The following is a 22,244-nucleotide window of genomic DNA, read 5'->3' on the forward strand; positions in this document are numbered from 1 at the left end:
ATTACGCTCATAGGGTTAGAGATTTAAACAGCTCCGAGTCTTAAAGGGTTTTCTCTTCATAAGTAAATTCTGTCATCATTTACTCACTCTCATGTTTTTTCATAAGACAAATGAATCAAACTTTAGAGGTTCCTTTCAGTCCCCCCATTGAAAGTCCAAGTGTTGAAAAATTAATCCATGTGAATAAAGCAGTTTAATCCATACATGAATAACACCACACATTACCCATAAAACCACATAGTAACTTGCTAAAAACCCATGAGAAGCTTTCCGAAATCGCCTCCTCTACCCTTTTATAGGGCATTTGTAGTGGTGGCTGAAACCATGGTGGACAGTTAAGTGCACTCATTCAATCCCACAAGTATCTGTATCTGATGTACACTCAGCTGCTAGGTAATAAGCCAGGGGTGTCAAACTCACCCCTCGTCATGCACATTTACTTCAAGAATATACAAATCTAGTCAGCTTTTTGGGCTAGGTACCAAACAAAGTGTTTCATCCAGCAATTTCTTACTTTAAGTATTTGTTTATGACATGAACACTATTTGTCATGTGTGTATAACAGCACACACATCAATCTGTCTGTTGAGCAGTGGCTCTGAATGTGTAACTGCTCCTTTTGAGGGCTCAAAGTCTCCCAGCTGACAGATCTGAAAGCTTTTAAAGCTGTCGTACTGTATGTGAGGCACTTTGTTCAGTGTCTGCTCTGACTCTGTCAGTACGCTAAATGACTTCCAAATGTGCTGTCTTTGTTTGCCCCCCCCCAAATCCTGATTTGTGATGAAATGGAAAAAAAGGTGTGCCTCTGCTTTGTTGGCAGCCGAGAAACAGATTCCAGTGAAGGGGGGTGGGGGGGATAAGAGCGAGACGAAAGAGTTTGGAGGGAGAAAGACTCCTTCCAGCACATACAGTATCTCAGCGTATAGAGTTACAGTACACACGACAAAGTTTAGTCTGCAGTCACAGGAAGTAAAGATATTTAATAAAAGTTACAATACTTGACTCCCAAACAAAAACTGACCTCCCAAAAGAACATGTCCAGTGTGTGTATTGCAATAAAAAATATCAAAAAGTTTCCAGTGTGACCGTAGCACGCATCATGAGTTATAGGCAGCGCTGTTGATGACATCTCGCCGCACTGGATGTGAATAAAGCTGCTCAGCCTGAAATAATGAACTGTGTGTGTGTGTGTGTGTGTGTGTGTGTGTGTGTGTGTGTGTGTGTGTGTGTGTGTGTGTGTGTGTGTGTGTGTGTGTGTGTGTGTGTGTGTGTGTGTGTGTGTGTGTGTGTGTGTGTGTCAGCCAACCTGCTACACTCGTTCAAACGGCCGTTTTCCTCCCTGATCTTCTGTAATCTCAACCATTCATTTCTGCCTTGCACGATCTTCTGATGACTCAACCGGTCTTTTTTCTGTGTTTTTTTTTTTTTTACATGGCTGTGTCATCCATTTTGGCTCACTAGAACAAGTTCAGAGGACTCACAATAGAAAGCCGTGACTCAGACCTGGCCCCTTCAATCCCACAATGCCTTGTTCTTCCTCTATCCCTGGCTTTTTTCAGTCTCTGGGAACTTGAGGGGCAACAGATTTCCTCTATTCTTAGTTTAGACCAGCTCGAGCCTTCACCTGTTGTGTGTATTCACGGTTGGCCCCCCTCAAAATTTAGGGATTATAGGTAATTGACAGTTGACACTCTAATGCGGGGCCTAAGGTCCTGTTTTTCCCAGTCTTTTCCACTCTTATTAGAACTCTATAGTTTGTTCCGTATCTTTTTCTCCTTGCAGTTGATAACAATGGACATATTACATCACACTCGTTTTACAAGCAGCTGTTCTGCTTTTTTAGCTCTTAAGCTGAAATTAAGCCCAGCATGAATGTGTGGTTTGGGTCAATGATGTGACGCCCATTTTTTAATGTATTTAAACGTACATTAAAACATGCAGTTCATTCATACAGTGAATATACATCTTAAACGATGAGGATGTTTTTAAATTTGATACATAAATTATGTCATAGAGATGTTTCTGTTTATTTGACTTTTTTATGACAAAGCAAGGTTGTAAAATGTGCCACCAAAACTTACCAAAAACTTAATGAGATTGATTGAATAATAATTTAAAAATAATTTAAAAAAACTTGCCTCGAAAAATATGTTTAAATAAATTGTATTACTTTTTACTTGGTTACACCTCATGACATTATTGAAAAAGTTAGTACATTTAAACTTTTCTTGAAAATTGTATAATTAGTTTTTTCACATCCTTGGATTTTATTCATTTGGATTTGATTGGATCTTGAAAACTGGTCTGTATTATATTTTATAATATTGGACACTGCTATTTGACCCATGGCCACATCAACAGAAAAGCCAATTCATTTTAGGGCTAAGTAAACCTTAAACCACTACACTGTCAGAAAAAAGGACACATAGCAGTTTGGCGCTGGGCCAGTACCCTTAAAAGGACAATTTTGTACTTTTTTACCCATAAAAGGTGTTTATTTGTATTATGTACCATTAAGGTGTATGTCCCTTTTAGGGGTAAATAAGGTACAAGTATGTTCCTTTAAGGGTCCTGCGCCAGTGACACATTTAAGTAGTGCCCTTAATGAAGCGCTACTCGTCTGCGGTCATCGCTCTGGACTGGGTCAGGCTGCCGGCTGATCTCGAGCTGTTGTGCTGTTGCTGAACAGGACAGTTGCCCGAGGCTTGGGAACAGGGAGAAACTTACTTCATTGACCACAAAACCCAGAGCACCTCGTGGCTGGACCCGCGGTGGGGTAAGTACTCCCTTCTCCAGTTCCCGGAGTCCAATCAGCCCATTAGCTTGATCCAGTCGTTTAATTCTTCCACATCCGCCCCACTCAAATCCCACAGTCTCATTCTCATTCACAAAACAGCTTTCCTTCAAAAATATAGAATTATGTGCCATTCATTGACCCCCGTTTCCCATACTGCCACTAATCTAAACCCACAGTATGATGAAAAGGCATGAGGGTGTTGTTCTAGTGCTGTGACTAGCATGTGTTGTTGACATCACTGCTGAGTGTAATGATCCACAGATGATTTGCGCTAACACTCAATGCTAATACTGAGATTTGCGCAATACAACATGCTAATACTCGTTGATTGTCATTATTGTCTGTTGGTCTGATCAGTGATCATTTCCCTTATAAAAACTCAATGATCCTTGATGACCATTTCCAGGGACAATTAAAATTCTGTTATCATCACACCCTCATGTCTTTCCAAACGTTTGTGACTTTCATTCTTCTGCAAAGCACAATTTGAAGAGTTTTTAAACTATTATCTTCCATATAATGGAAGCCAATGGGATCTAAAACAACATTGGACCACATTGACTTTCATTGTGGACAAAAATTAGTTTTGGAACGACATGAGCGTGAGTAAATGATGACCAAATGTTCATTTTTCGATGGTACTAAATGTATTGTTTTTGCGAATGACCTACAACTGAATGTCTAATCTAATCATTTGTATTTTTTTGGTGAAAATATATGTAAAGTTATGGCTGGCTGACTGACATGTCATGTTCCTTTAGCCTGTAAAATAAATATTAGAAATAACCTGTGCTCAATATGTTGTTTAGTTTACCCCATAAAGTTGGGGAACATTTTCATCGAGTTTCAACCTACTTTTGTTCATAATTCTAGACATTAGTTACTGTCAAAATATTAGATTTTCACTATATGAGTATTGTGAGCAAAACAATTCACATTAATGATATTATCGCATATTATCTCTAAAAAAAATTACATATAAATGTTCTTTTTTTAAAAGATATCAGAAGAGTAGTATCACGGTTATTGCCGATTCTGGTATGCAACACCCCTAGTGGACATAGAGCTCAGACAAATATACAAATGTCCTTCAGTGTATTTATGATATGGTATATAAATATTCAACATAAGAAGCAATAGTGACACATATGGACCCACTTTACAGTCTTTAATTACTATGTAACTTTTAAATTAATAATTTGATACGATGCACTCATTGTGTAAATATTTTTTTTTTTTACATTGTACTTATATATATAAAAAAACTGAATGTAATTATTTTCTGGAATTGACATTTGTAATTATGCTGTTGACCCGACACCTACCCTTAACTCGCCCTTAAACCTTAACCTACCCATACCACCAAACCAAAGCAGAAAAAGTATAAAAATAGACACCTTCTAATATAAAGTAATGTGATTGGAGTGAGATATGGGGTTTGTTATCAAAGACTATTGATTACGAGCTCTTGTTGAGACAGGATGTCCTTTTAAATCTCACAGATTTTTGGGACTGGAAGTTTTTTCCTTTCCTTTTTCCTTGTCGTTTTTTGCTGACCCTGTTAGACAGCTGATGCCGTTTCTGGGAAATCAATGAAACAAGAAGTTCTTTGTGGTGTGGCTTTAGCAACTCAGTCGACTCTGTCCGATCTCTCTCTCTCTCCTCTCGTTCACGGACCTCGTCCGCTCCGCATGTGTTTTCCATCATGGGGGTTGTTGTGATACTCAGTGGTCTGGAAGGCAGTGCATGTCGGACGCCTCCAGAGCCTCGGTTCACATCTGGACCAGCAGCTCACACTGGAACAGAGAGTAACCCAGAGTCAGGCACATCTGTTGGACTCAGACACCTTTATTTATATAGCGCTTCACACAATGCATATTGTTTCAAAGCAGCTTTACAGTGGTAACCTCTAGATAAATGGCATTTAAAAGTAAATGTCCGTGTCACATTTGACCTTAAAATCAACGAAAAGAAATTGTATTTTGCAATAAATTTTTTAACCTATTTTTAGGACTATTTATTATTTGCGTTGAGACTACATTTTCCTCACAATTATTGGTTGAGTTTCTACACCTCAGACAACACCGAACAGAATAATTCCTTTTTATACGAAAACAAATTTGAAGAAAGTTAGAAAATTTGAGTGTTACAATTTGCATTGTACTTACTCAAATAAGTACTGAGTAATATTAATTAACTACATGTACTAACTATAGGGTTAGGGTTTGGTTTAGTGTTAGTTACTCGTAATTACCCATAATTTACTCTAAATACTATAGTAAGTGCATGTTGTTACAAGTAACTACGTCACCTAAAAATAGTGTTACCAAATATTCTGTCATTTTTTACTCACCCTCATTTTGTTCCAACCATGTAACACTTTCAAGTTTCAAGTTATTTTAATGAAACCTGAGAGATTTCTGTCCCTCCATTAAAAGTCCATTCCACCGAGACTTTCAAGCCTCAAAAAGTTCATGAAACCATCATAAAAGTAACCCATGAATCGAGCGGTTTAATCCAAGTCTTCTGAAGATACAGTCACTTTATATGATGAACAGATTTTATACAGGCTTTTATTCCCATCACAAACAATGATTAGCAAACATACATCGAGCAAATGCATAGGTTGACTGAAGCCCAAACCTCACTGGTTCTCCTGCATCAAGCAAGCATGTTTTGGTGGAATGGGCTTTCAATGGAAAGACAGAAATCTCTCAGGTTTCAAAATATTGTCATTTGTGATTTTAAGATGAACAAAAGTCTAATAGGTTTGGAACAACATGATGGGTAGCAATAGATTACAGAATTTTCCTGTTTGGTTGAACTATCCCTTTAATTGTCATGGAAAATAATATCACAATGCAAAATATCTCGATGGCAGTAAAAATAGTTGATGACTTCAGTGACAGAAGTAAAGTCTGAACTAGCGAATGTCTCCTCTTCATCTTACCATATAAGGCCGTCTTTGCTTCACCTCATCTGCTCGATTGCCAAATCCTCCACCCCATCCATAAAAAAATACCTTTTGAAGATCTTTTCCTTGTAAATAAATGTTCGTATATCTTTTAAATAAAGCAAACCGTCCTCAGCTCCTGCGTAGTTATGACTGTGGCGTTTATTACGAGTTTTTGGTCAGTTGCTTGTTTGTGTACATGATGCAGATTTGTTTATGGTATCTCTTGACATTTTGACCTGGTTTATCATATTCCACACCCAGTTGGATGGTTAACGTGATGTCTTCCTGTTCGCTGGACAATTGATGGCCTGAAAATGTCTATAGCAAGTCTGAAGAATTACTGCATGTAGTCTAACAAGGAAATTGGTTAAGTGCCAGTTTTAAGCCGTTCTCTTGTGCATTATGTAACCCTCTCCAACAGAAATCCATTTATAGTAGAACTGTGAGACACAGAGGGTGATGTGCTTCAACCTTTTCCACCCAGTAAGTTTGATTGAGTCTTTTACACATTTAAGAAGATGTGGGTCCTGTGGAGATATGTAGGATTGGGGGATTTGAACAAACAGACTTCGAACATGATATTTCAAACAAGCCATTTGCTGATGAAAAGTGTGCTATCACTTATTCTATTACTTATTGAATTATTTTACTTTAAAGGAGGAAGCCATACCTTTAGACAAGAAAATTATAGAGATGGGCTCTTGGGTCTCGGCTCTTTTGACTTGGGCCAGCAGTTTTACATTCATGCTTTTATCCATAGTGAATTATATTGCATTGATGGTACACATTTATTGCATTCCCTGGGAATGAAACCCATGACCTTGGCATTGCTAGCATGAGTACATAGTTACATAAAATGGAACCCAACATTTTTCTTGAGATCTTCAATTAAACAAGCAACACCCTACAAACCACTTACAGTAGCAACCACTCAGACTATGTTAGCAACCACATAGCAATGCCTGGCATCCACCCACAAAAACCTGAAAGTTTTATTTCATTGCACTTAATCTAGCTCAGGTGATCCAATCCTGCCCATGACAGCTTTAGCTCCAGCCAGACCAAACACACATGCCTGGATGTTTCTAGTAATCCTGGAGTCCTTAATTAAGTTAAGTCAAGTCACCTTTATTTATATTGCGCTTTTTACAATACAGATTGTTTCAAAGTAGCTTTACAGAGATAACAGGAAAATAATGTTGTAATAATATTGTTAAATATAAAATTAAATGTCCCCAACTAAGCAAGCCAAAAGCCAATGGCGACAAACTCGACAGCGGCAGGAACCCAAACTCTTATCAGTGACAGAATGGAGAAAACCCCTTGAATTAGCTGGTCCACAATTACCACACTAGGGGTGGGAATATATAGGCACATTTGGGGAAAGGAATTATGTACTAGCAGCTCTCATACAAAAATAATGCTTGTGGACTTGCGCATTTTCTGAATAATTAGTAACATACAAAGCCGCTCTTATACACAACTAAATAATAAAGAATTATGACGTTAAATTTTTGCTGAATACCACAATCTAAAACAGCTTATAGAAAAAAAGTGAATGAACATCTGCAGAGAGCACAGTCAAAATGTTTTGTGACTGGCATTGCACTGATACACACTGTGCTGTGGAGGGCAGTACAGTAAACCTATGTATAACGTACGTATAACAGATCGGTTTAGGGCTGTAGTCAAGACCACCTTTGTCGAGTCCAAGACCAGGACTAGTCGAGTCCAAGTCAAGACCAAGTCCAAAGAGGTTCAAGTCCGAGTCAAGACCAAGTACAGGACAGGGAAAAAAAAGTCGTATGCATGACATTATCAAGACAATCATTTTGGGTAATTATTAGTTGATCTAAAAGCAAAAACAGTGTCACAACACCCAGGATGTTAAATATAGACATTGCCCTTGATATCATATAATCTTCTAATCTAAAGAAAACAGAATGATGACATATGGTGATACCTCATAATAGCAGTGTTTCACTGTGGATCTGAAAGACACATACTTTCACATCCAGAGAGCCCCCCATCGCAGGCCATTCTTGAGATTCCCCTTTCAAGGGGCAGGCTTATCAATACAGTTCTGCCGTTCGGTCTGCCCCCCACCCCTACACCACACACGCCTGCGATCACCCTCATCAGCACCTTCTGTTTAATGCAACACCAAGGAACTTTTCCTCTGCGGTCGCCCTACAGGTTGGAATCGGAATTGTCCATTACCGCTGTCGTAAATAATTTAGCCATGGCAGACTATGGCATGCTATGGCAGACGTGTCATTCAACCTATTGTAAGTCGATGTACCATCACAAGGGTCTTGGAAATATATTATGAAGGTTGAAAAACTACATAGTGTTACTTTAAGCTCACCAGTCACTTCACCATCTGTCTGGTCTTGTTGTTCCTACCAAGAACTACTAACTGGACTACCTTTCTCTGAGAGACTTTCCTGTGAGATCCTGTCTTCAGTCATCTGTCTTCTCCAGCAATCCAGTCATCTCTCATCTCAAACAGATAAGAACTGTCATTCACTGCTATCATCAACTCAACGTAGTGACTCACCTGTTCACTTCGTGTGTTATCTGTACACCTGCAATAAACCCCTTGTTTTGGATATTACCTGTTGTTGCATTCTGTTCCATGACGCATTGAAGTTAAAGATGCCTAAAGTGGACCACGGTAGTTTCACTTTCACGGTTACACTTTATATTAAGATGACGTTGTTACTGTGTAATTACACAAATAAGTACGGAGTAGTATTAATCAACTACATGTACTTACTGTAGGGTTCAGGTTTGTTTTAAGGTTAGTTTCTTGTAATTATGCATACTTTTCTGTTATTACTATAGTAAGTGCATGTAACTACGTCACCTTAAAATAAAGTGTGACTCTATGCACTTGTTGAGGTTTGCACCAAGCAAAGAGAATACAAACTGAGTCTAAAGGTTGTTAGGGCCCTTGCAGCCACCTTATCATCAGTCATGGTGACACTTGTGTCGTTTTATTTTGAAATAAGCTGCACAGTAATGAATCCATGAGTGGTACAAGCCGCTCCGTGATCCGGAAAGCACTGAGTCTGTGCTCTGTTTGTGCCGTATCTCACAACTCTTTAAGCCCACATCTGGCTTTTACAGGAATGTTTTCTCCATGTGAAAGTGGTTTACCCAGCAGATAAACACACCGCACACACAGAGATACACGCATATTCCAAACGGTCACAAGTCGCAAACACTCTTCAGAGGAGCTGTGGGATGAAGAACCCTTGTGCACTTCACAATTAAAAAAAGATTATGATAATGAAGCTGGTTCAGTTTGAAGTAAAGCAGTGAAGTGAATCTTGATGTGCAGAAGATCATAAGGTCAGTTCTGAAACGCTGCCAGTGGCATCCTTGAAGCAAACATTGAGTCCGATCTGTCCGTTCCTCTGAGAACAGCAGGCGGTCTTTACTCTGAAACAGAATAGCTTTTCACAATACATAGACAAATGAAATCACGCTAAAATACAGCATTTATTGTGAAAACAAAACAATAATTGACAAAAAATCAGACTGTCATTTCACAATTGTTTTTTTTTCTCAATCAAGCCTTTTGCCAAGCAAACCTTTCTTTTTGAGTTGATATAAGCATCTAGAAGAGGCCCACATTAATAATCAGTTGGTACATGTAGGTTTGCCAATCACAACATACCTCATTTATTTATTGAAATCTTAAAGATACACTACCAATCAAAAGTCTGGGGTCAAATTCTTTTTTTAATAAATACAGCAAAGATGCTTTAAATTGACCAAAAGTGTCAGTAAAGACATTTATAATGTTGTAAAATATTTCAATTTCAAATAAATAATATGAATAATATGAATCAGCACAACTGTTTTCAGAAATGTTTCTTAAGCTTCAAATCATCATATTATAATGATTTCTGATGGATCATGTGGCACTGAAGACTGGAGGAATGATGCTGAAAATGTATATTTCAAAATGCACCTGCATTTTGTGACTTTAAGTCAAATGAAAGAATATTTTTCTATTTGTATATTTCGTCAATGTTGAAATATCCTCTTGTCTCGTTCCTGTGAACCCAGTATCGTCTCATGAGCTAAGTGTTTCGTCACACCCTTAATAAAACATAATTTCCTTAACAACAAAATTTGTGGCCAGTTAAAATCCTGAGTAGCTAGTAACTCTGGAAAACCACTATCCAACAGTTCATGTCATGAGAACCAAATTCTGCCTTGTTTTTTTTTTACAGTAAACATAATAATTGGATGTATGTGACTTGCCTGTAGTCAGTGGTTCCCTTTCAGCGCCTCCGTTCCCTCCTTCGGGGAACGGGGGTTATCATATGTAACCGAGACGTTACAGTGAAGCCAAGCATTTGGATCAGCTGCTCAGCTTCGCAGCGAGGGTATATAATGAGCAGCAGGTGCGATTGCACTTCAACCTTTTGCTGAGGAGCCAAGCACTTCAATGCTCTCTATAAACTCTCAGGAGATTGTGAAAACTTCAAGCCTTCTTCTCGGACCTCTCCACCCTGGTGCGGGCGTGATAGCACAGCAGCGCGAGCAAAACAAAAAAGCTGTTGTCACAGCTGGTAAGGTGCGCAATGAGAGCGCTCAACAGCCGTTTTCATGGCTGGTAAGACCAGTGAGAGAGAGACCCTGCGTGTTTCAGCACCAGTGAGAGCAGTCCCTAAAAGAGCTTACACAGATAGATCGTGTCTTTTTTCAAGATGACTTTCTATCTTTGTGTTTCTGGATGTGGTTATTACCTGGGGTCACGGGATGGTCACGGTCGCTGTCTGGGCCTCGAACACGCTGAGGCAGCGTTCGGGGATGAGTCATGTACCCATTGTGGGAAGATGACCATCGCGGAGCTACGGTCGAGACTCTCGTTCCTGCAAAGGGGCGGAGTCCTCGTACATCTGCCTCGATCCATACCTCCCCAGATGTCTCGATTCTTCCTCGATATCAATTTCTACCGAGGCCATTTCTGCGCTTTGCGTTCGATGGTCGAGCATATCAGTAAAAAGTTCTACCCTTCGGGCTGTCCCTGTCCCCCCGTGTCTTCACGAAAGTCACAGAGGGTGCCCTTGTTCCCATGAGAGAACAGGGCGTTCGCATCCTCAACTATCTCGACGACTGGCTGATACTAGCACACTCTCGAGATCAGCTATGCGAACACAGGGACCTTGTGCTCAGGCACCTCAGCCAGTTGGGTCTTCAGGTCAACTGGGAAAAGAGCAAACTCTCCCCTGTGCAGAGGATCTCTTTTCTCAGTATGGAGTTCGATTCGGTCGCACAGACAGCGCGCCTCACAGAGGAACGCGCTCAGTCGGTGCTGAACAGCTTGAACATGTTCAATTATTTCAGAGGCTCCTGGGGCATGTGGCAGTGGCAGCAGCGGTAACCCCGCTCAGCCTGCTTAATATGAGACCGCCTCAGCACTGGCTTCATGGCCGAGTCCCGAGATGGGCTTGGCATCGCGGCACTCACCGGGTGGCAATCACACCGGAGTGCTGCCAGACCTTCAGCCCGTGGTCAGACCCTCGTTCCTGCGGGCAGGAGTCCCCTTGGAACAGGTGTTCAGGCATGCTGTGTTGTTCACAGATGCCTCTGCCACCAGCTGGGGTGCCACGTACAACAGGTATGCAGTGTCAGGGGTGTGGACTGACCCCCAACTGCATTGGCACATGAACTGCCTCGAGTTGCTAGCAGTACGTCTTACTCTGAGCCACTTGAAAAGGCCAATACAAGACAGGGACGTACTGGTCCGTACGGACAACACTGCGACCGTTGCGTACATCAATCAACAAGGTGTTCTACACTCCTGTCACCATCTCCTCCTCTGGAGTCAGAAGAATCTGAAGTATGCTTCGAGCCATGTATGTCCCCGGTGTGTGCTCAACCGTGTGGCCGACGACCTATCACGAACTGTGCCCCCGGGAGAATGGCGACTCCACCCCCAGGTGGTTCAGCTGATCTGGAGAGAGTTCAGGAGGCTCAGGTAGACCTGTTTGCCTCCTCAAAGACCTCCCACTACCAGCTGTTTTACTCCGACCAAGGGAACACTCGGCCCTGGCACACAGCTGGCCCCGGGGCCTCAGAAAATATGCGTTTCCCCCAGTGAGCCTACTTGCGCAGACTGTGCAAAGTCAGGGAGGACAAGGAGCAGGTCCTTCTGGTGACTCCCTATTGGCGCACCAGGAATTGTTTCCCAGAACTCATGCTCCTCGTGACAGTTCCTCCCTGGCCCAGTTCTCCAAGAGACGTGTGTACGCCCTGAAGTGGAACCTGTTCATCGGGTGGTGTTCTTCTCGCCGAGAAGACCCCTAAAGTTGTTCAATAGGGTCTTTGCTTTCCTTCTTGCAGCAAGGGTTGGAGCAAAGGCTTTCTCCCTCCACCCTCAAAGAACATGCTGCCGCTATTTCAGCATATCACGACCACATAGATCGCAAAACGGTAGGAAAGCACAACCTGGTCGTCAGGTTTCTTCGGGGGGTGAGACGATTAAATCCTCCTCGAGCCCCCTTGGGGTCGTTCAACCCTCTTGGGATCTTTCCCTGGTGCTTCGAGCACTTCAGGATGCTCCCTTTGAGCCTTTGCAATCAGTAGACTTAAAACTTCTTTCCATGAAGACTTTGCTGCTGGTTGCACTGGCCTCTGTCAAGAGGGTATGGGACCGGCAGGCATTTTCGGTCGATGAATCGTGCCTAGAGTTCGGGCCGGTTGACAACCACGTAGTTCAGCGGCCTGGCTATGTGCCCAAAGGTTCCTACCACTCCCTTCAGGGACCAGGTAGTGAACATGCAACCACTGCCCTTGGAGGAGGCAGACCCAGCCCGGACTTTGCTCTGTCCCGTTCGCGCTCTGCGTTTATATGTGGACAGAACTCAAAGTCTCAGGACATCAGACCAGCTCTTTGTTTGTTACAGAGGCCAGCAGAAGGGAAGGGCTGTCTACAAGCAGATGATGGCCCACTGGATAGTGGATGCCATTGCCTTGTTTTTGGTAAGCCAAGCCCTGACCGCTCAGGTTGCATGCTCACTCCCTGAGAGGCGTTCCATCCTCCTGGGCGCTGGCATGTGGCTCCTCGCTAACAGATATCTGTAGAGCAGCGGGCTTGGCGACACCTAACACGTTCGATAGATATTATAACCTACGTATAAAGCCGGTCTCCTCCCGTGTTCTCACCCTAAACGGACAGAAGCACAGAGAGGTCCGGCACTGTCGGCTTGCTGCACCCTACTGTGCACCCTTATTATTCCAGAGTGAAAAACCTATTGAGTCCTCCAACACCCTCGGCCCGGACATGGTGGAGCGTCCGGTGCCAGGCCTTTATTCGCTAAATCTTTGAGAACAGGGTCTAGGCTGAGTCCCATATGTGTGAACCTACGGGGATCCCATATGTATATATTTTTCCACGACTGCTCCTAACGGAAGCCCGTTTCTTTCCCTGGACTAGTCACCCAGTATTCATATGTAGTACAATCTTCGGGCTAGTCCATATGTATTTCCCACATAACTCCTTGAAAAAAGTGGCTTCCGCAGCATTTTCCTTCCTAGCAGAAAGGGCATGCTTTCCCAGTGTTATCCAATGTCTCACTGTATGGGTTATCATGGAACAATAGTGACAGATTCACTCTGTGTAAGCTTCCTCCTATCGTCCTTCCAGGCAAGAAGGTGTAGAGGCTTGCACAGGGCGCTATATGGGGTGCAGCAGCTGTGGTGCTTTGGTAGGGACTCCTATTAGTCGGTCACTACGTACGTTAAGAGACCGACTGATAGGGAACGTCTCGGTTACATATGGTAACTCTCGTTCCCTGAAGGAGGGAACAGACGCCTCGTCCCGTCGCCACAACTGCCGCCGCCCGCCTGGGCGGCCAGCTTATCAGGCTTGGCTCCTCAGCAAAAGGCTGAAGTGCAATGGCACCTGCTGCGCATTATATACCCGCGCTGTGAGGCTGCGCAGCTGATATGTGCATTGGCTTGTTTAGTTTCACTCAAAGTACATTTGCCTCTCTACCGAGATTCCTATTAGTCGGTCATGACGTGCGCCTCCGTTCCCTCCTTCGGGGAACGGGGGTTATCATATGTAACCGAGACGTTACAGTGAAGCCAGTTTTTTTTCAGTTTAATTGTTTAAATTCCTCCACACAGAAGAAATTATTAAAAATGTGTCTAGACTTAAGAAAAAGTAGTAAGTACTTTTCTTATTAGTACTTATTATATAACTATAACTAAGAATATAGTCAAGTCACCTTTATTTATATCTCGCTTTTTACAATACAGATGGTTTCAAAGCAGCTTTACAGAGATAACGGGAAAATAATGCAACAAAGTTTGTTTCCAGAAGAAAATAGCATCACAGTCCAGCTTAAGTTCAGGGATAGTTCATTTGTAGAAAGTTATTAATTTAGTTAATTTATATATATATATATATATATATATATATATATATATATATATATATATATATATATATATATATATATGTGTGTATATATATATAGCCTCTCTGGAGAAAACCGTGATATCATTGTCCAGCTCAGTTCAGTTCTCATATAATGGTGTCAATGCAGGAAGATCAATAATATTGTTGAATATTAAATTAAATGTCTTCAACTAAACAAGACAAAAGCCAAAGACGAAAAAGGCTCCCTCACAGAGTCACTCATTGTAGACGCGTAAACGACGATCAGCTTAGAGCTTGCCAGTGAAGAACGTTTTGCTCCGTATGCGTCAGATGCTCAGTGAAGTGTGTGTGTGTGTGTGTGTGTGTTTCAGTGCTCAGCCAGCAGGCCCATCAGCAGCACCTCCAGCAGCAGCAGGCTCAGGCTCAGGCCCAGGCCCAGGCCCAGGCTCAGGCTCAGGCTCAGGCTCAGGGCTCCCAGCAGCAGCAGAGCTCTCAGCCCATGATGAACATGAGCGCGCAGCAGCACCAGCAGAAGATGAGGCTCCAGCGCATCCAGATGGAGCGAGAGCGCATCCAGAGGAGACAGGAGGAGCTCCTTAGACAGGTGAGTGTCTACTGGACAGGGAGAAAAGTCCTCTCTTCACAGTGCTGTGTAGAACGGTTTATTCTTCTGGATGCCTCAAACCCCACCAGGTGTCACCAGAGCTCTCGTAGGGGTTGCTTTTAGTGGAACTGATTAGGATTTCACTTTTTTAGATTATTTTAAAAATGTGAATAAAATGTGTACAATGTAAAAAGAAAGTCCACCTATTTCAACTTTAAGGTCTTGTTTCACAGACAGGGTTTAGATTAAGCAAGGATTAGGCAGATTAGGCTTTCCCTTCTTAGAAAAAACATTACTGGTGTGAATCTTAAAACAAAACAATGGCATATTTTAAGATATATCAGTACAAGTTGCTTTCAGGTAAAACAGCTTAAACATGCATTTTAGTCTGAGACTAGCTTAAGCCTAGTCTGGAAACCGGGGGTAAAACTTAAGAACTGCTAAAAATCAGTTGCTGCCTTAAATCAAGTACAATCAATTTCCCTGTACAAGTCGTTTCAACTTATATTATATTAAACTGACTTTAAAAATCGAGTTGAATCTTGTATTACTATAAAAATGTGAAATTTCTTACATTATTTTGACAGTAAAGTAATTAAAAAAACATATGTTGCCATGACTAATTGATCATATCGTTTTTTACAGTGTACAGTATAAGAAGCAAAGTCCTTTTAAGATAAGTCATTTCCCTCGGCGGCCATCTTTGAAACGCCTCTCAGTCATGCAAGTGCAGCTTCTGTCTTTTTGAGTGGGGAAACATCAAATTCTTCAAAACTGTTCACCAAGCTTACAATTAAATTTCATATTTTAAATCACCAATGAAATCTGACAACAAGTTTCTCATTAGTTCTGTTTCTAAACGCTCAAATAATGACAGAAGGCTAAATATTTCAGGCTGGATCAAGCTAATGTCTATAGTCTTTGATAAGCAGTGCTTTGAAATGGGGAATGAAATATATGACTCTCATACTTAACACAAGGGTCAGCTCAGGGAAAGGGCTGGGAAGCTCTGATGTGAACTTTGACGCCCCCTAGTGGTCCACACACATAAATCAAGCTCATGTTTATAGGAATGATTCAGACAAGAACACATACTGTGTTTACATTCAACAGTTCTGGCTCTGTTCACTCAGTTTCTGATCATGGACATGCTTTTCTGTGTGAGAACACATGCAGTTTTTGCATGTGTGTGTGTAAGTCATTCACTGGTTTCTGGAGCTGGATGTGTTCCACGGTTTCTGCTGGACTGGATTCTTCACTCCACCCTGAATCTCTATATATAACAGCCTGAGCTGCTCTGACCAGTGCATTTAAAAGCTTCACTGTGAAGATTATCGTTTTATAAAAGCATTTACACTAATTCTTCTGATAAAACTCATTGTTAAAACTGTAAAAAGGAAATAAACAATTTAAAGCTCAAATAATCCAGTCACCTTATGGGTTTACGTGTTATATTGTCATGGCAATAAAGTTGTAAATTTGGATAATTCATGGTAAAGTCAGGGTAAAAATCATGATAACATGTTGCTTACATCTTGTTTTTTATTGGCTTTTGGCACGGCAGCTGTATGCTAAGCTTTTGCTTAGTTTTTCACAATAAAGAATTATTCATGCAAAAAAAATTCTAATATTGGCTAAACTAAATTAGTAGTTTGAGCGCGAGTGAGTTTGTGTGTAAATACAATTTCTAGTAGGATGTATTGATACACTGTCTATTGTATTTAATATTCTCATATTCATATTTTCATATGAATAGGAAAATATTAAAGACTTCGTTGCTCCACAATATAGCTACCACTTGAAAGCACCAGCCCAACTCGATAAGACTATATATATATATATATATATATATATATATATACTAGTATATATAAATATATATATATATATATAAATGTCTTTACAACTGCTATTTTATTTAGATTTAACTAGTTTTAATCTGAGTTGTTGAATGTATTATGTAAAGAATTTATAATCAACATTTCTATGTTCCTGATACTCACATCAGCATTAATAACTGGAAATACAAGGTATATTTAGTTTATTATAATACTGCTAGTAAAGCAGTTTTATCAGCACAGATTGTCAGGTTTATTTTAGCTCTTCCTCTCAGTGTTTGAGTTCCTCTTGTTCACGTTTGTCAATGTGCCTGCGGCCGGGTTACAGTGTGTGTGTGTGTTTCTCCAGGAGGTGGCGCTCCGACAGCTGCCCATGGACTCTGAGAACATGGCACCCGTGGCTCCAGCCATCAGCTCTCCAGTCATGACCCAGGCCAACATGCCCAACAACAGCTCAGATCCCTTCCTCAACAGGCAGGTGTCCTCCGTACCCTCTCACTTCCAGTGTGTGAAGCTGTGCTAAAGAGTGTGTGTTTGTGTGTGTGTGTGCAGTGGGCCGTATCACTCCCGAGAGCAGAGCACAGACAGTGGACTCGGACTGGGATGCTACAGTATTCCCACCACTCCTGAGGACTTCCTGAACAACATGGAGGAGATGGACACAGGTGACGCACACACAACGCTTTGCGATGTTATTATTACATGCCATTGCTAAATTCTTACACAGTATCTGATCGGATGACACACCAATATATATACAGATGCTGGTCATATGATTAGAATATCATCAAAAAGTTTATTTATTTCAGTAATTCCATTCAAAAAGTGAAACTTGAATATTATATTCATTCATTAAACATATATTTCAAATGTTTATTTCATTTAATTGTGATGATTAAAACTGACAACTAATGAAAATCCCAAATTCAGTATCTCCGAAAATTTGATTATTACTTAAGACCAATACAAAAAAAGGATTTTTTAGAAATGTTGGTCAACTGAAAAGTATGAACATGAAAGGTTTGAGCATGTACAGCACTCAATACTTAGTTTGGGCTCCTTTTGCCTGAATTACTGCAGCAATGCGGCGTGGCATGGAGTTGATCAGTCTGTGGCATTGCTCAGGTGTTATGAGAGTCCAGGTTGCTCTGATAGTGGCCTTCAGCTCTTCTGCATTGTTGGGTCTGGCGTATCGCATCTTCCTCTTCACAATACCCCATCGATTTTCTATAGGGTTAAGGTCAGGCGAGTTTGCTGGCCAATTAAGAACAGGGATACCATGGTCCTTAAACCATGTACTGGTAGCTTTGGCACTGTGTGCAGGTGCCAAGTCCTGTTGGAAAATGGTCAGCAGCAGGAAGCATGAAGTGCTCTAAAACTTCCTGGTAGACAGCTGCATTGGCCTTGGACCGCAGAAAACACAGTGGACCAACATGTGACATGGCACCCCAAATCATCACTGACTGTGGAAACTTTACACTGGACTTCAAGCAACGTGGATTCTGTGCCTCTCGTCTCTTCCTCCAGACTCTGGGACCTTGATTTCCAAAGGAAATGCAAAATTTACTTTCATCAGAGAACATAACTTTGGACCACTCAGCAGCAGTCCAGTCCTTTTTGTCTTTATCCCAGGTGAGACACTTCTGACGCTGTCTTGTTCAAGAGTGGGAGCGACAGCTGAAACCCATGTCTTACATACGTCTGTGTGTGGTGGTTCTTGAAGCACTGACTCCAGCTGCAGACCACTCTTTGTGAATCTCCCCCACATTTTTGAATCGGTTTTGTTTCACAATCTTCTCCAGGGTGCGGTAATCCCTTTTACTTGTACACTTTTTTTCTACCACATCTTTTCCTTCCCTTCGCCTCTATTAATGTGCTTGGACACAGAGCTCTGTGAACAGCCAGCCTCTTTAGCAATGACCTTTTGTGTCTTGCCCTCCTTGTGCAAGATGTCAATGGTCGTCTTTTGGACAGCTTTCAAGTCAGCAGTCTTCCACATGATTGTGTAGCCTACAGAACTAGACTGAGAGACCATTTAAAGGCCTTTGCAGGTGTTTTGAGTTAATTAGCTGATTAGAGTGTGGCACCAGGTGTCTTCATTATTGAACCTTTTCACTATTCTAATTTTCGGAGAGACCGATTTTGGGGTTTTCATTAGTTGTCAGTTATAACCATCAAAATTAAAAGGAATGAACACTTGAAATATATCAGTCTGTGTGTAATGAATGAATTTAATATCCAAGTTTCACTTTTTGAATGGAATTACTGAAATAAATCAACTTTTTGATGATATTCTAATTATATGACCAGCACCTGTATACACTGACCATGGACATATATATATATATATATACATATACTGCCGGTCAAAAGTTTGGGATCAGTACGATTTTTAATGTTTTTAAAAGACGTCTCTTCTGCTCACCAAGGCTGCATTTATTTGATTAAAAATAAAAATGATGTTGTGAAATATAACTACAATTTAAAATAACTGTTTTCTATGTGAATATATAGTAAAGTGTAATGTATTCCTGTGATCAAAGCTGAATTGTCAGAATCATTACTCCAGTCTTCAGTGTCACATGATCCTTCAGAAATCAGTATAATATGATGATTGGATGCTCAAGTCATCAAATTGTTGTCATCAAATCAACATTTATTATTATTATCAATGTTGTTTTCAGCATTGTCAGCTAGTTTTCTGTATGTTTAAAGGGTGATATGTATTCCTGACTGAGCTCCTGTGTTGCGTGTGCAGGTGAGAACATGGTGCCGGTCAGTATGAACGTCCCCCAGCAGAGCCGCTTCCCAGATTTCCTGGACTCCATGCCCGGCACAAACGTGGACCTGGGCACCCTGGAGGGGGCCGACCTCATGCCCATCCTCAACGACGTGGAGTCGGTCCTGAACAAGAGCGAGCCCTTCCTCACCTGGCTTTAGGCCCATACGGCACACTAAAGACTGTTTTACACAAATATAGATATTATATTATATATTCAATCAGCTTCTTCCTCTAGTTTCACTTTTTAGGTGTTAGAATCACCACGAGTCTAAGAACAATACCAAAGTGTTTAGCCTGTGAACAAATGAGCAAGCATGTGTCAATCAAAGCATTAGAGGAAGACAAACGTGTTTGTGTTGTAACTGATGTTGGGTAGATATGATTATGATTATGATTGTGTTTGTGTTCAGAAGGATCACATTGAGAGTGGAAACGCATTAATAGTGTCGTATAAGTGAGTCCGGCTCTCGGATCATGTTTAACAGGCGCTGTGTGTTTGTACATTTAACACAGAGAGAGAGTCTGGGTGAATCTCACGAAAATAATGCATGCAGTCTTATTTCCGCCATGGGGAAAAAAACAAAGAGTAAACGTGACTTTCATGTCTCATAATTGGGTATTTTTCAAATTCAATTGTGAGTTTATAGCTCACAATTCAGATATTTTTTCTGAAATTCTGCATGTGTGTGCATTCAGGTCAGGTTACACGACACAGTTTTCAACTAAAAACGGAAAAGCTTTTATCCGTTTTGCCCGTTCATTTAGACGACAATGGCGTTTTGGGGCCTGAAAATGCAAAGTTTTGAAAACGGGTTTCAAAGTGCAAGTTTTTGAAAACGATAGCGTTATCATCTCCATTTAAACTACAGAAACGTGAATTTGTGAAAATGGTGACATCATGCGCATGTGTATTTTGTGCTCAATCTATAGTGTTTCTTTATAAAGTGACGTCGCCACCTACTGGCCTGGAATGAAAAATACTGCGTTTTTAGTCGTTTTCACGGATCCGTGTGAATGGGGATCGTTTTGATGATGTTGTCGTCTGTATGCGAAAAACGCGAAAATAAAATCGTAAATTTTTTGTACATTGTTGTGTAAACGTACCCAAAAAAAACTGAAACCTGAATTGCGGAAATGAGAATCGTGAAAAAAGTCAGAATTGTGATATAAACAGTTATAATTTTTCAATTTTTATTCTGTAGCAGAAATAACTTCCATAAGAACATGTCTAAAACAATAATAAGAAATAAGAATAAATGCTTAAAGAAAATTAAGCCAATTTTTAGGACCATTAGGAATTTTTGATTAATATATAAGCATGTTTCCCCCAAACACTAATTAGAAGAATCATCACTGAGAATGAGAATTACAATCAAACTCGAGAGTGAGAGATTCAAATGTGTTACAGTAATACAGATGTGCACTGTAAAAACTGGGAACATGCAATTGCCACCTTAACAAGCTCTTTCTGTCTTATTTAAACCATAAAACTAGTTTTATTGGAATAAATTAATGTATTTAGGTGGATTGAGTGATGCTATTTTTGGCTTGTATAAAACCAGCTGATTCAGATGCTTCAAAAATCATAATGGTCCTTAGGTTTTCATGAGATTCACCCTGCTTTAATAATTCACATTTTGCCAAATCAGCAGCAGTGTGCCTGTCAAAGCTTTACATTGTGAATTATATCCAACGAGTAACTATTACAGATGTGTTTTACTTTTATTCCAGTTTAGCTATTGTGCAAGCTCACGATGCTCATGTAGACAAGCGTTTCATATCATATATGTTTTATTGTACTGCTACAGTATTCCTGTTTTCTATTCTGTGCTCTTGACATCTGGTGCATTTACTTAGTTTGCAGTTTAGTATTTATCAAGAGCCACTGTATGAACTTCTTTTTAAATAGTTTTTAGATATTTTCTTTTCAGGAATTTAAAATTTCGAAGCACTACAAATACACCAAGGATTCAGCAATACTACTCTAGTCCCGCAATATTTTCAGGGAATATCGCGCATCAAGTATTTTCGGATCATTTTGCCTTCATTCGAATGATCGTTGTGGCCGACACATGTTTTTTTATTGATTTTATTACCCTGGCTGAAATCCAGTTCAATATATAAACATATAAATATGTTTTTTTTTCTACACAGGTCTAATTTTTGTATTGCATGTTTGATCTGTTTGATATTCATAGCATCGGGGGTGTGTAGACCCACCTCACCATGACTTCTTTATTGTGTATGGTTACTTTATAGACAGGTTATGAATTGAAAAGTGTGTTGGATTTGTGGATTGTGCAGATTTTGGGTTTTAGTAACTGTAGGTCAAACTGAGCTCATGACGTCCTTTATAAGGGCCGAACGGTTAAGTCCCGGGTCAGAAAGAGCCGATACGAGCTGTTCTCGAACCCGAGTGACCTTGAGAATCATTCAGAGGTCGCTTTCTTCAGTTTTGGACAACTAAGGATGAGATATGCTGGTCTTGACCAGTTCTGCAAGAGGGACCTTTTAAAGATTTAACTATTTTCTATAATATAAACTGCTTTTCCAAAACCAGAATCATGCAATTTCCCACAGAGTTGTAAAGTAGTGGGTGGGAACCGAACACTTTTTTGGCTGTGTAATGGGGTGAAGTGTAATGTGTTGATCCAGTTGTGTAGCGCTCAACACTTCAGCATGCATTAGGGTTCGTGAGAACGTTGGTCACATGCTGGAAAGCTCAGAAGACAAACAGTGTACCACAGAAATATGATGGCGGTGTACTGTACGTAAGAAACGTGGTTGTAACCTCTAAGAAATCTCGAAAATTGTCGGTAAAATCAAAAAAGGAAAAGAATAAAATTGTTTATTAGCA

General features: G+C 40.7%; 1 protein-coding gene across 2 annotated transcripts in view; it reads left to right on the forward strand.

Moving 5' to 3' along the window:
* wwtr1 (WW domain containing transcription regulator 1) overlaps positions 1 to 22,244 on the forward strand; it is a 57,749-nt gene extending 35,505 nt beyond the window's left edge. The window contains exons 3-6 of one of the 2 annotated variants that reach the window (XM_077233719.1): positions 14,535 to 14,767; positions 16,955 to 17,079; positions 17,158 to 17,270; positions 19,364 to 22,244. In XM_077233719.1, coding sequence (XP_077089834.1) covers positions 14,535 to 14,767; positions 16,955 to 17,079; positions 17,158 to 17,270; positions 19,364 to 19,545 — 653 coding nt within the window. In that variant the 3' untranslated portion in view covers positions 19,546 to 22,244. The remainder of the gene's footprint in view (positions 1 to 14,534; positions 14,768 to 16,954; positions 17,080 to 17,157; positions 17,271 to 19,363) is intronic. The other variant, XM_077233720.1, reaches the window with a different exon arrangement.

This window comes from Siphateles boraxobius, unplaced genomic scaffold (assembly GCF_051911475.1).
Source record: "Siphateles boraxobius isolate OS27281-9 unplaced genomic scaffold, OSU_SipBor_1 184, whole genome shotgun sequence".
In the NCBI taxonomy this organism is placed as follows: Eukaryota; Metazoa; Chordata; class Actinopteri; order Cypriniformes; family Leuciscidae; genus Siphateles; species Siphateles boraxobius.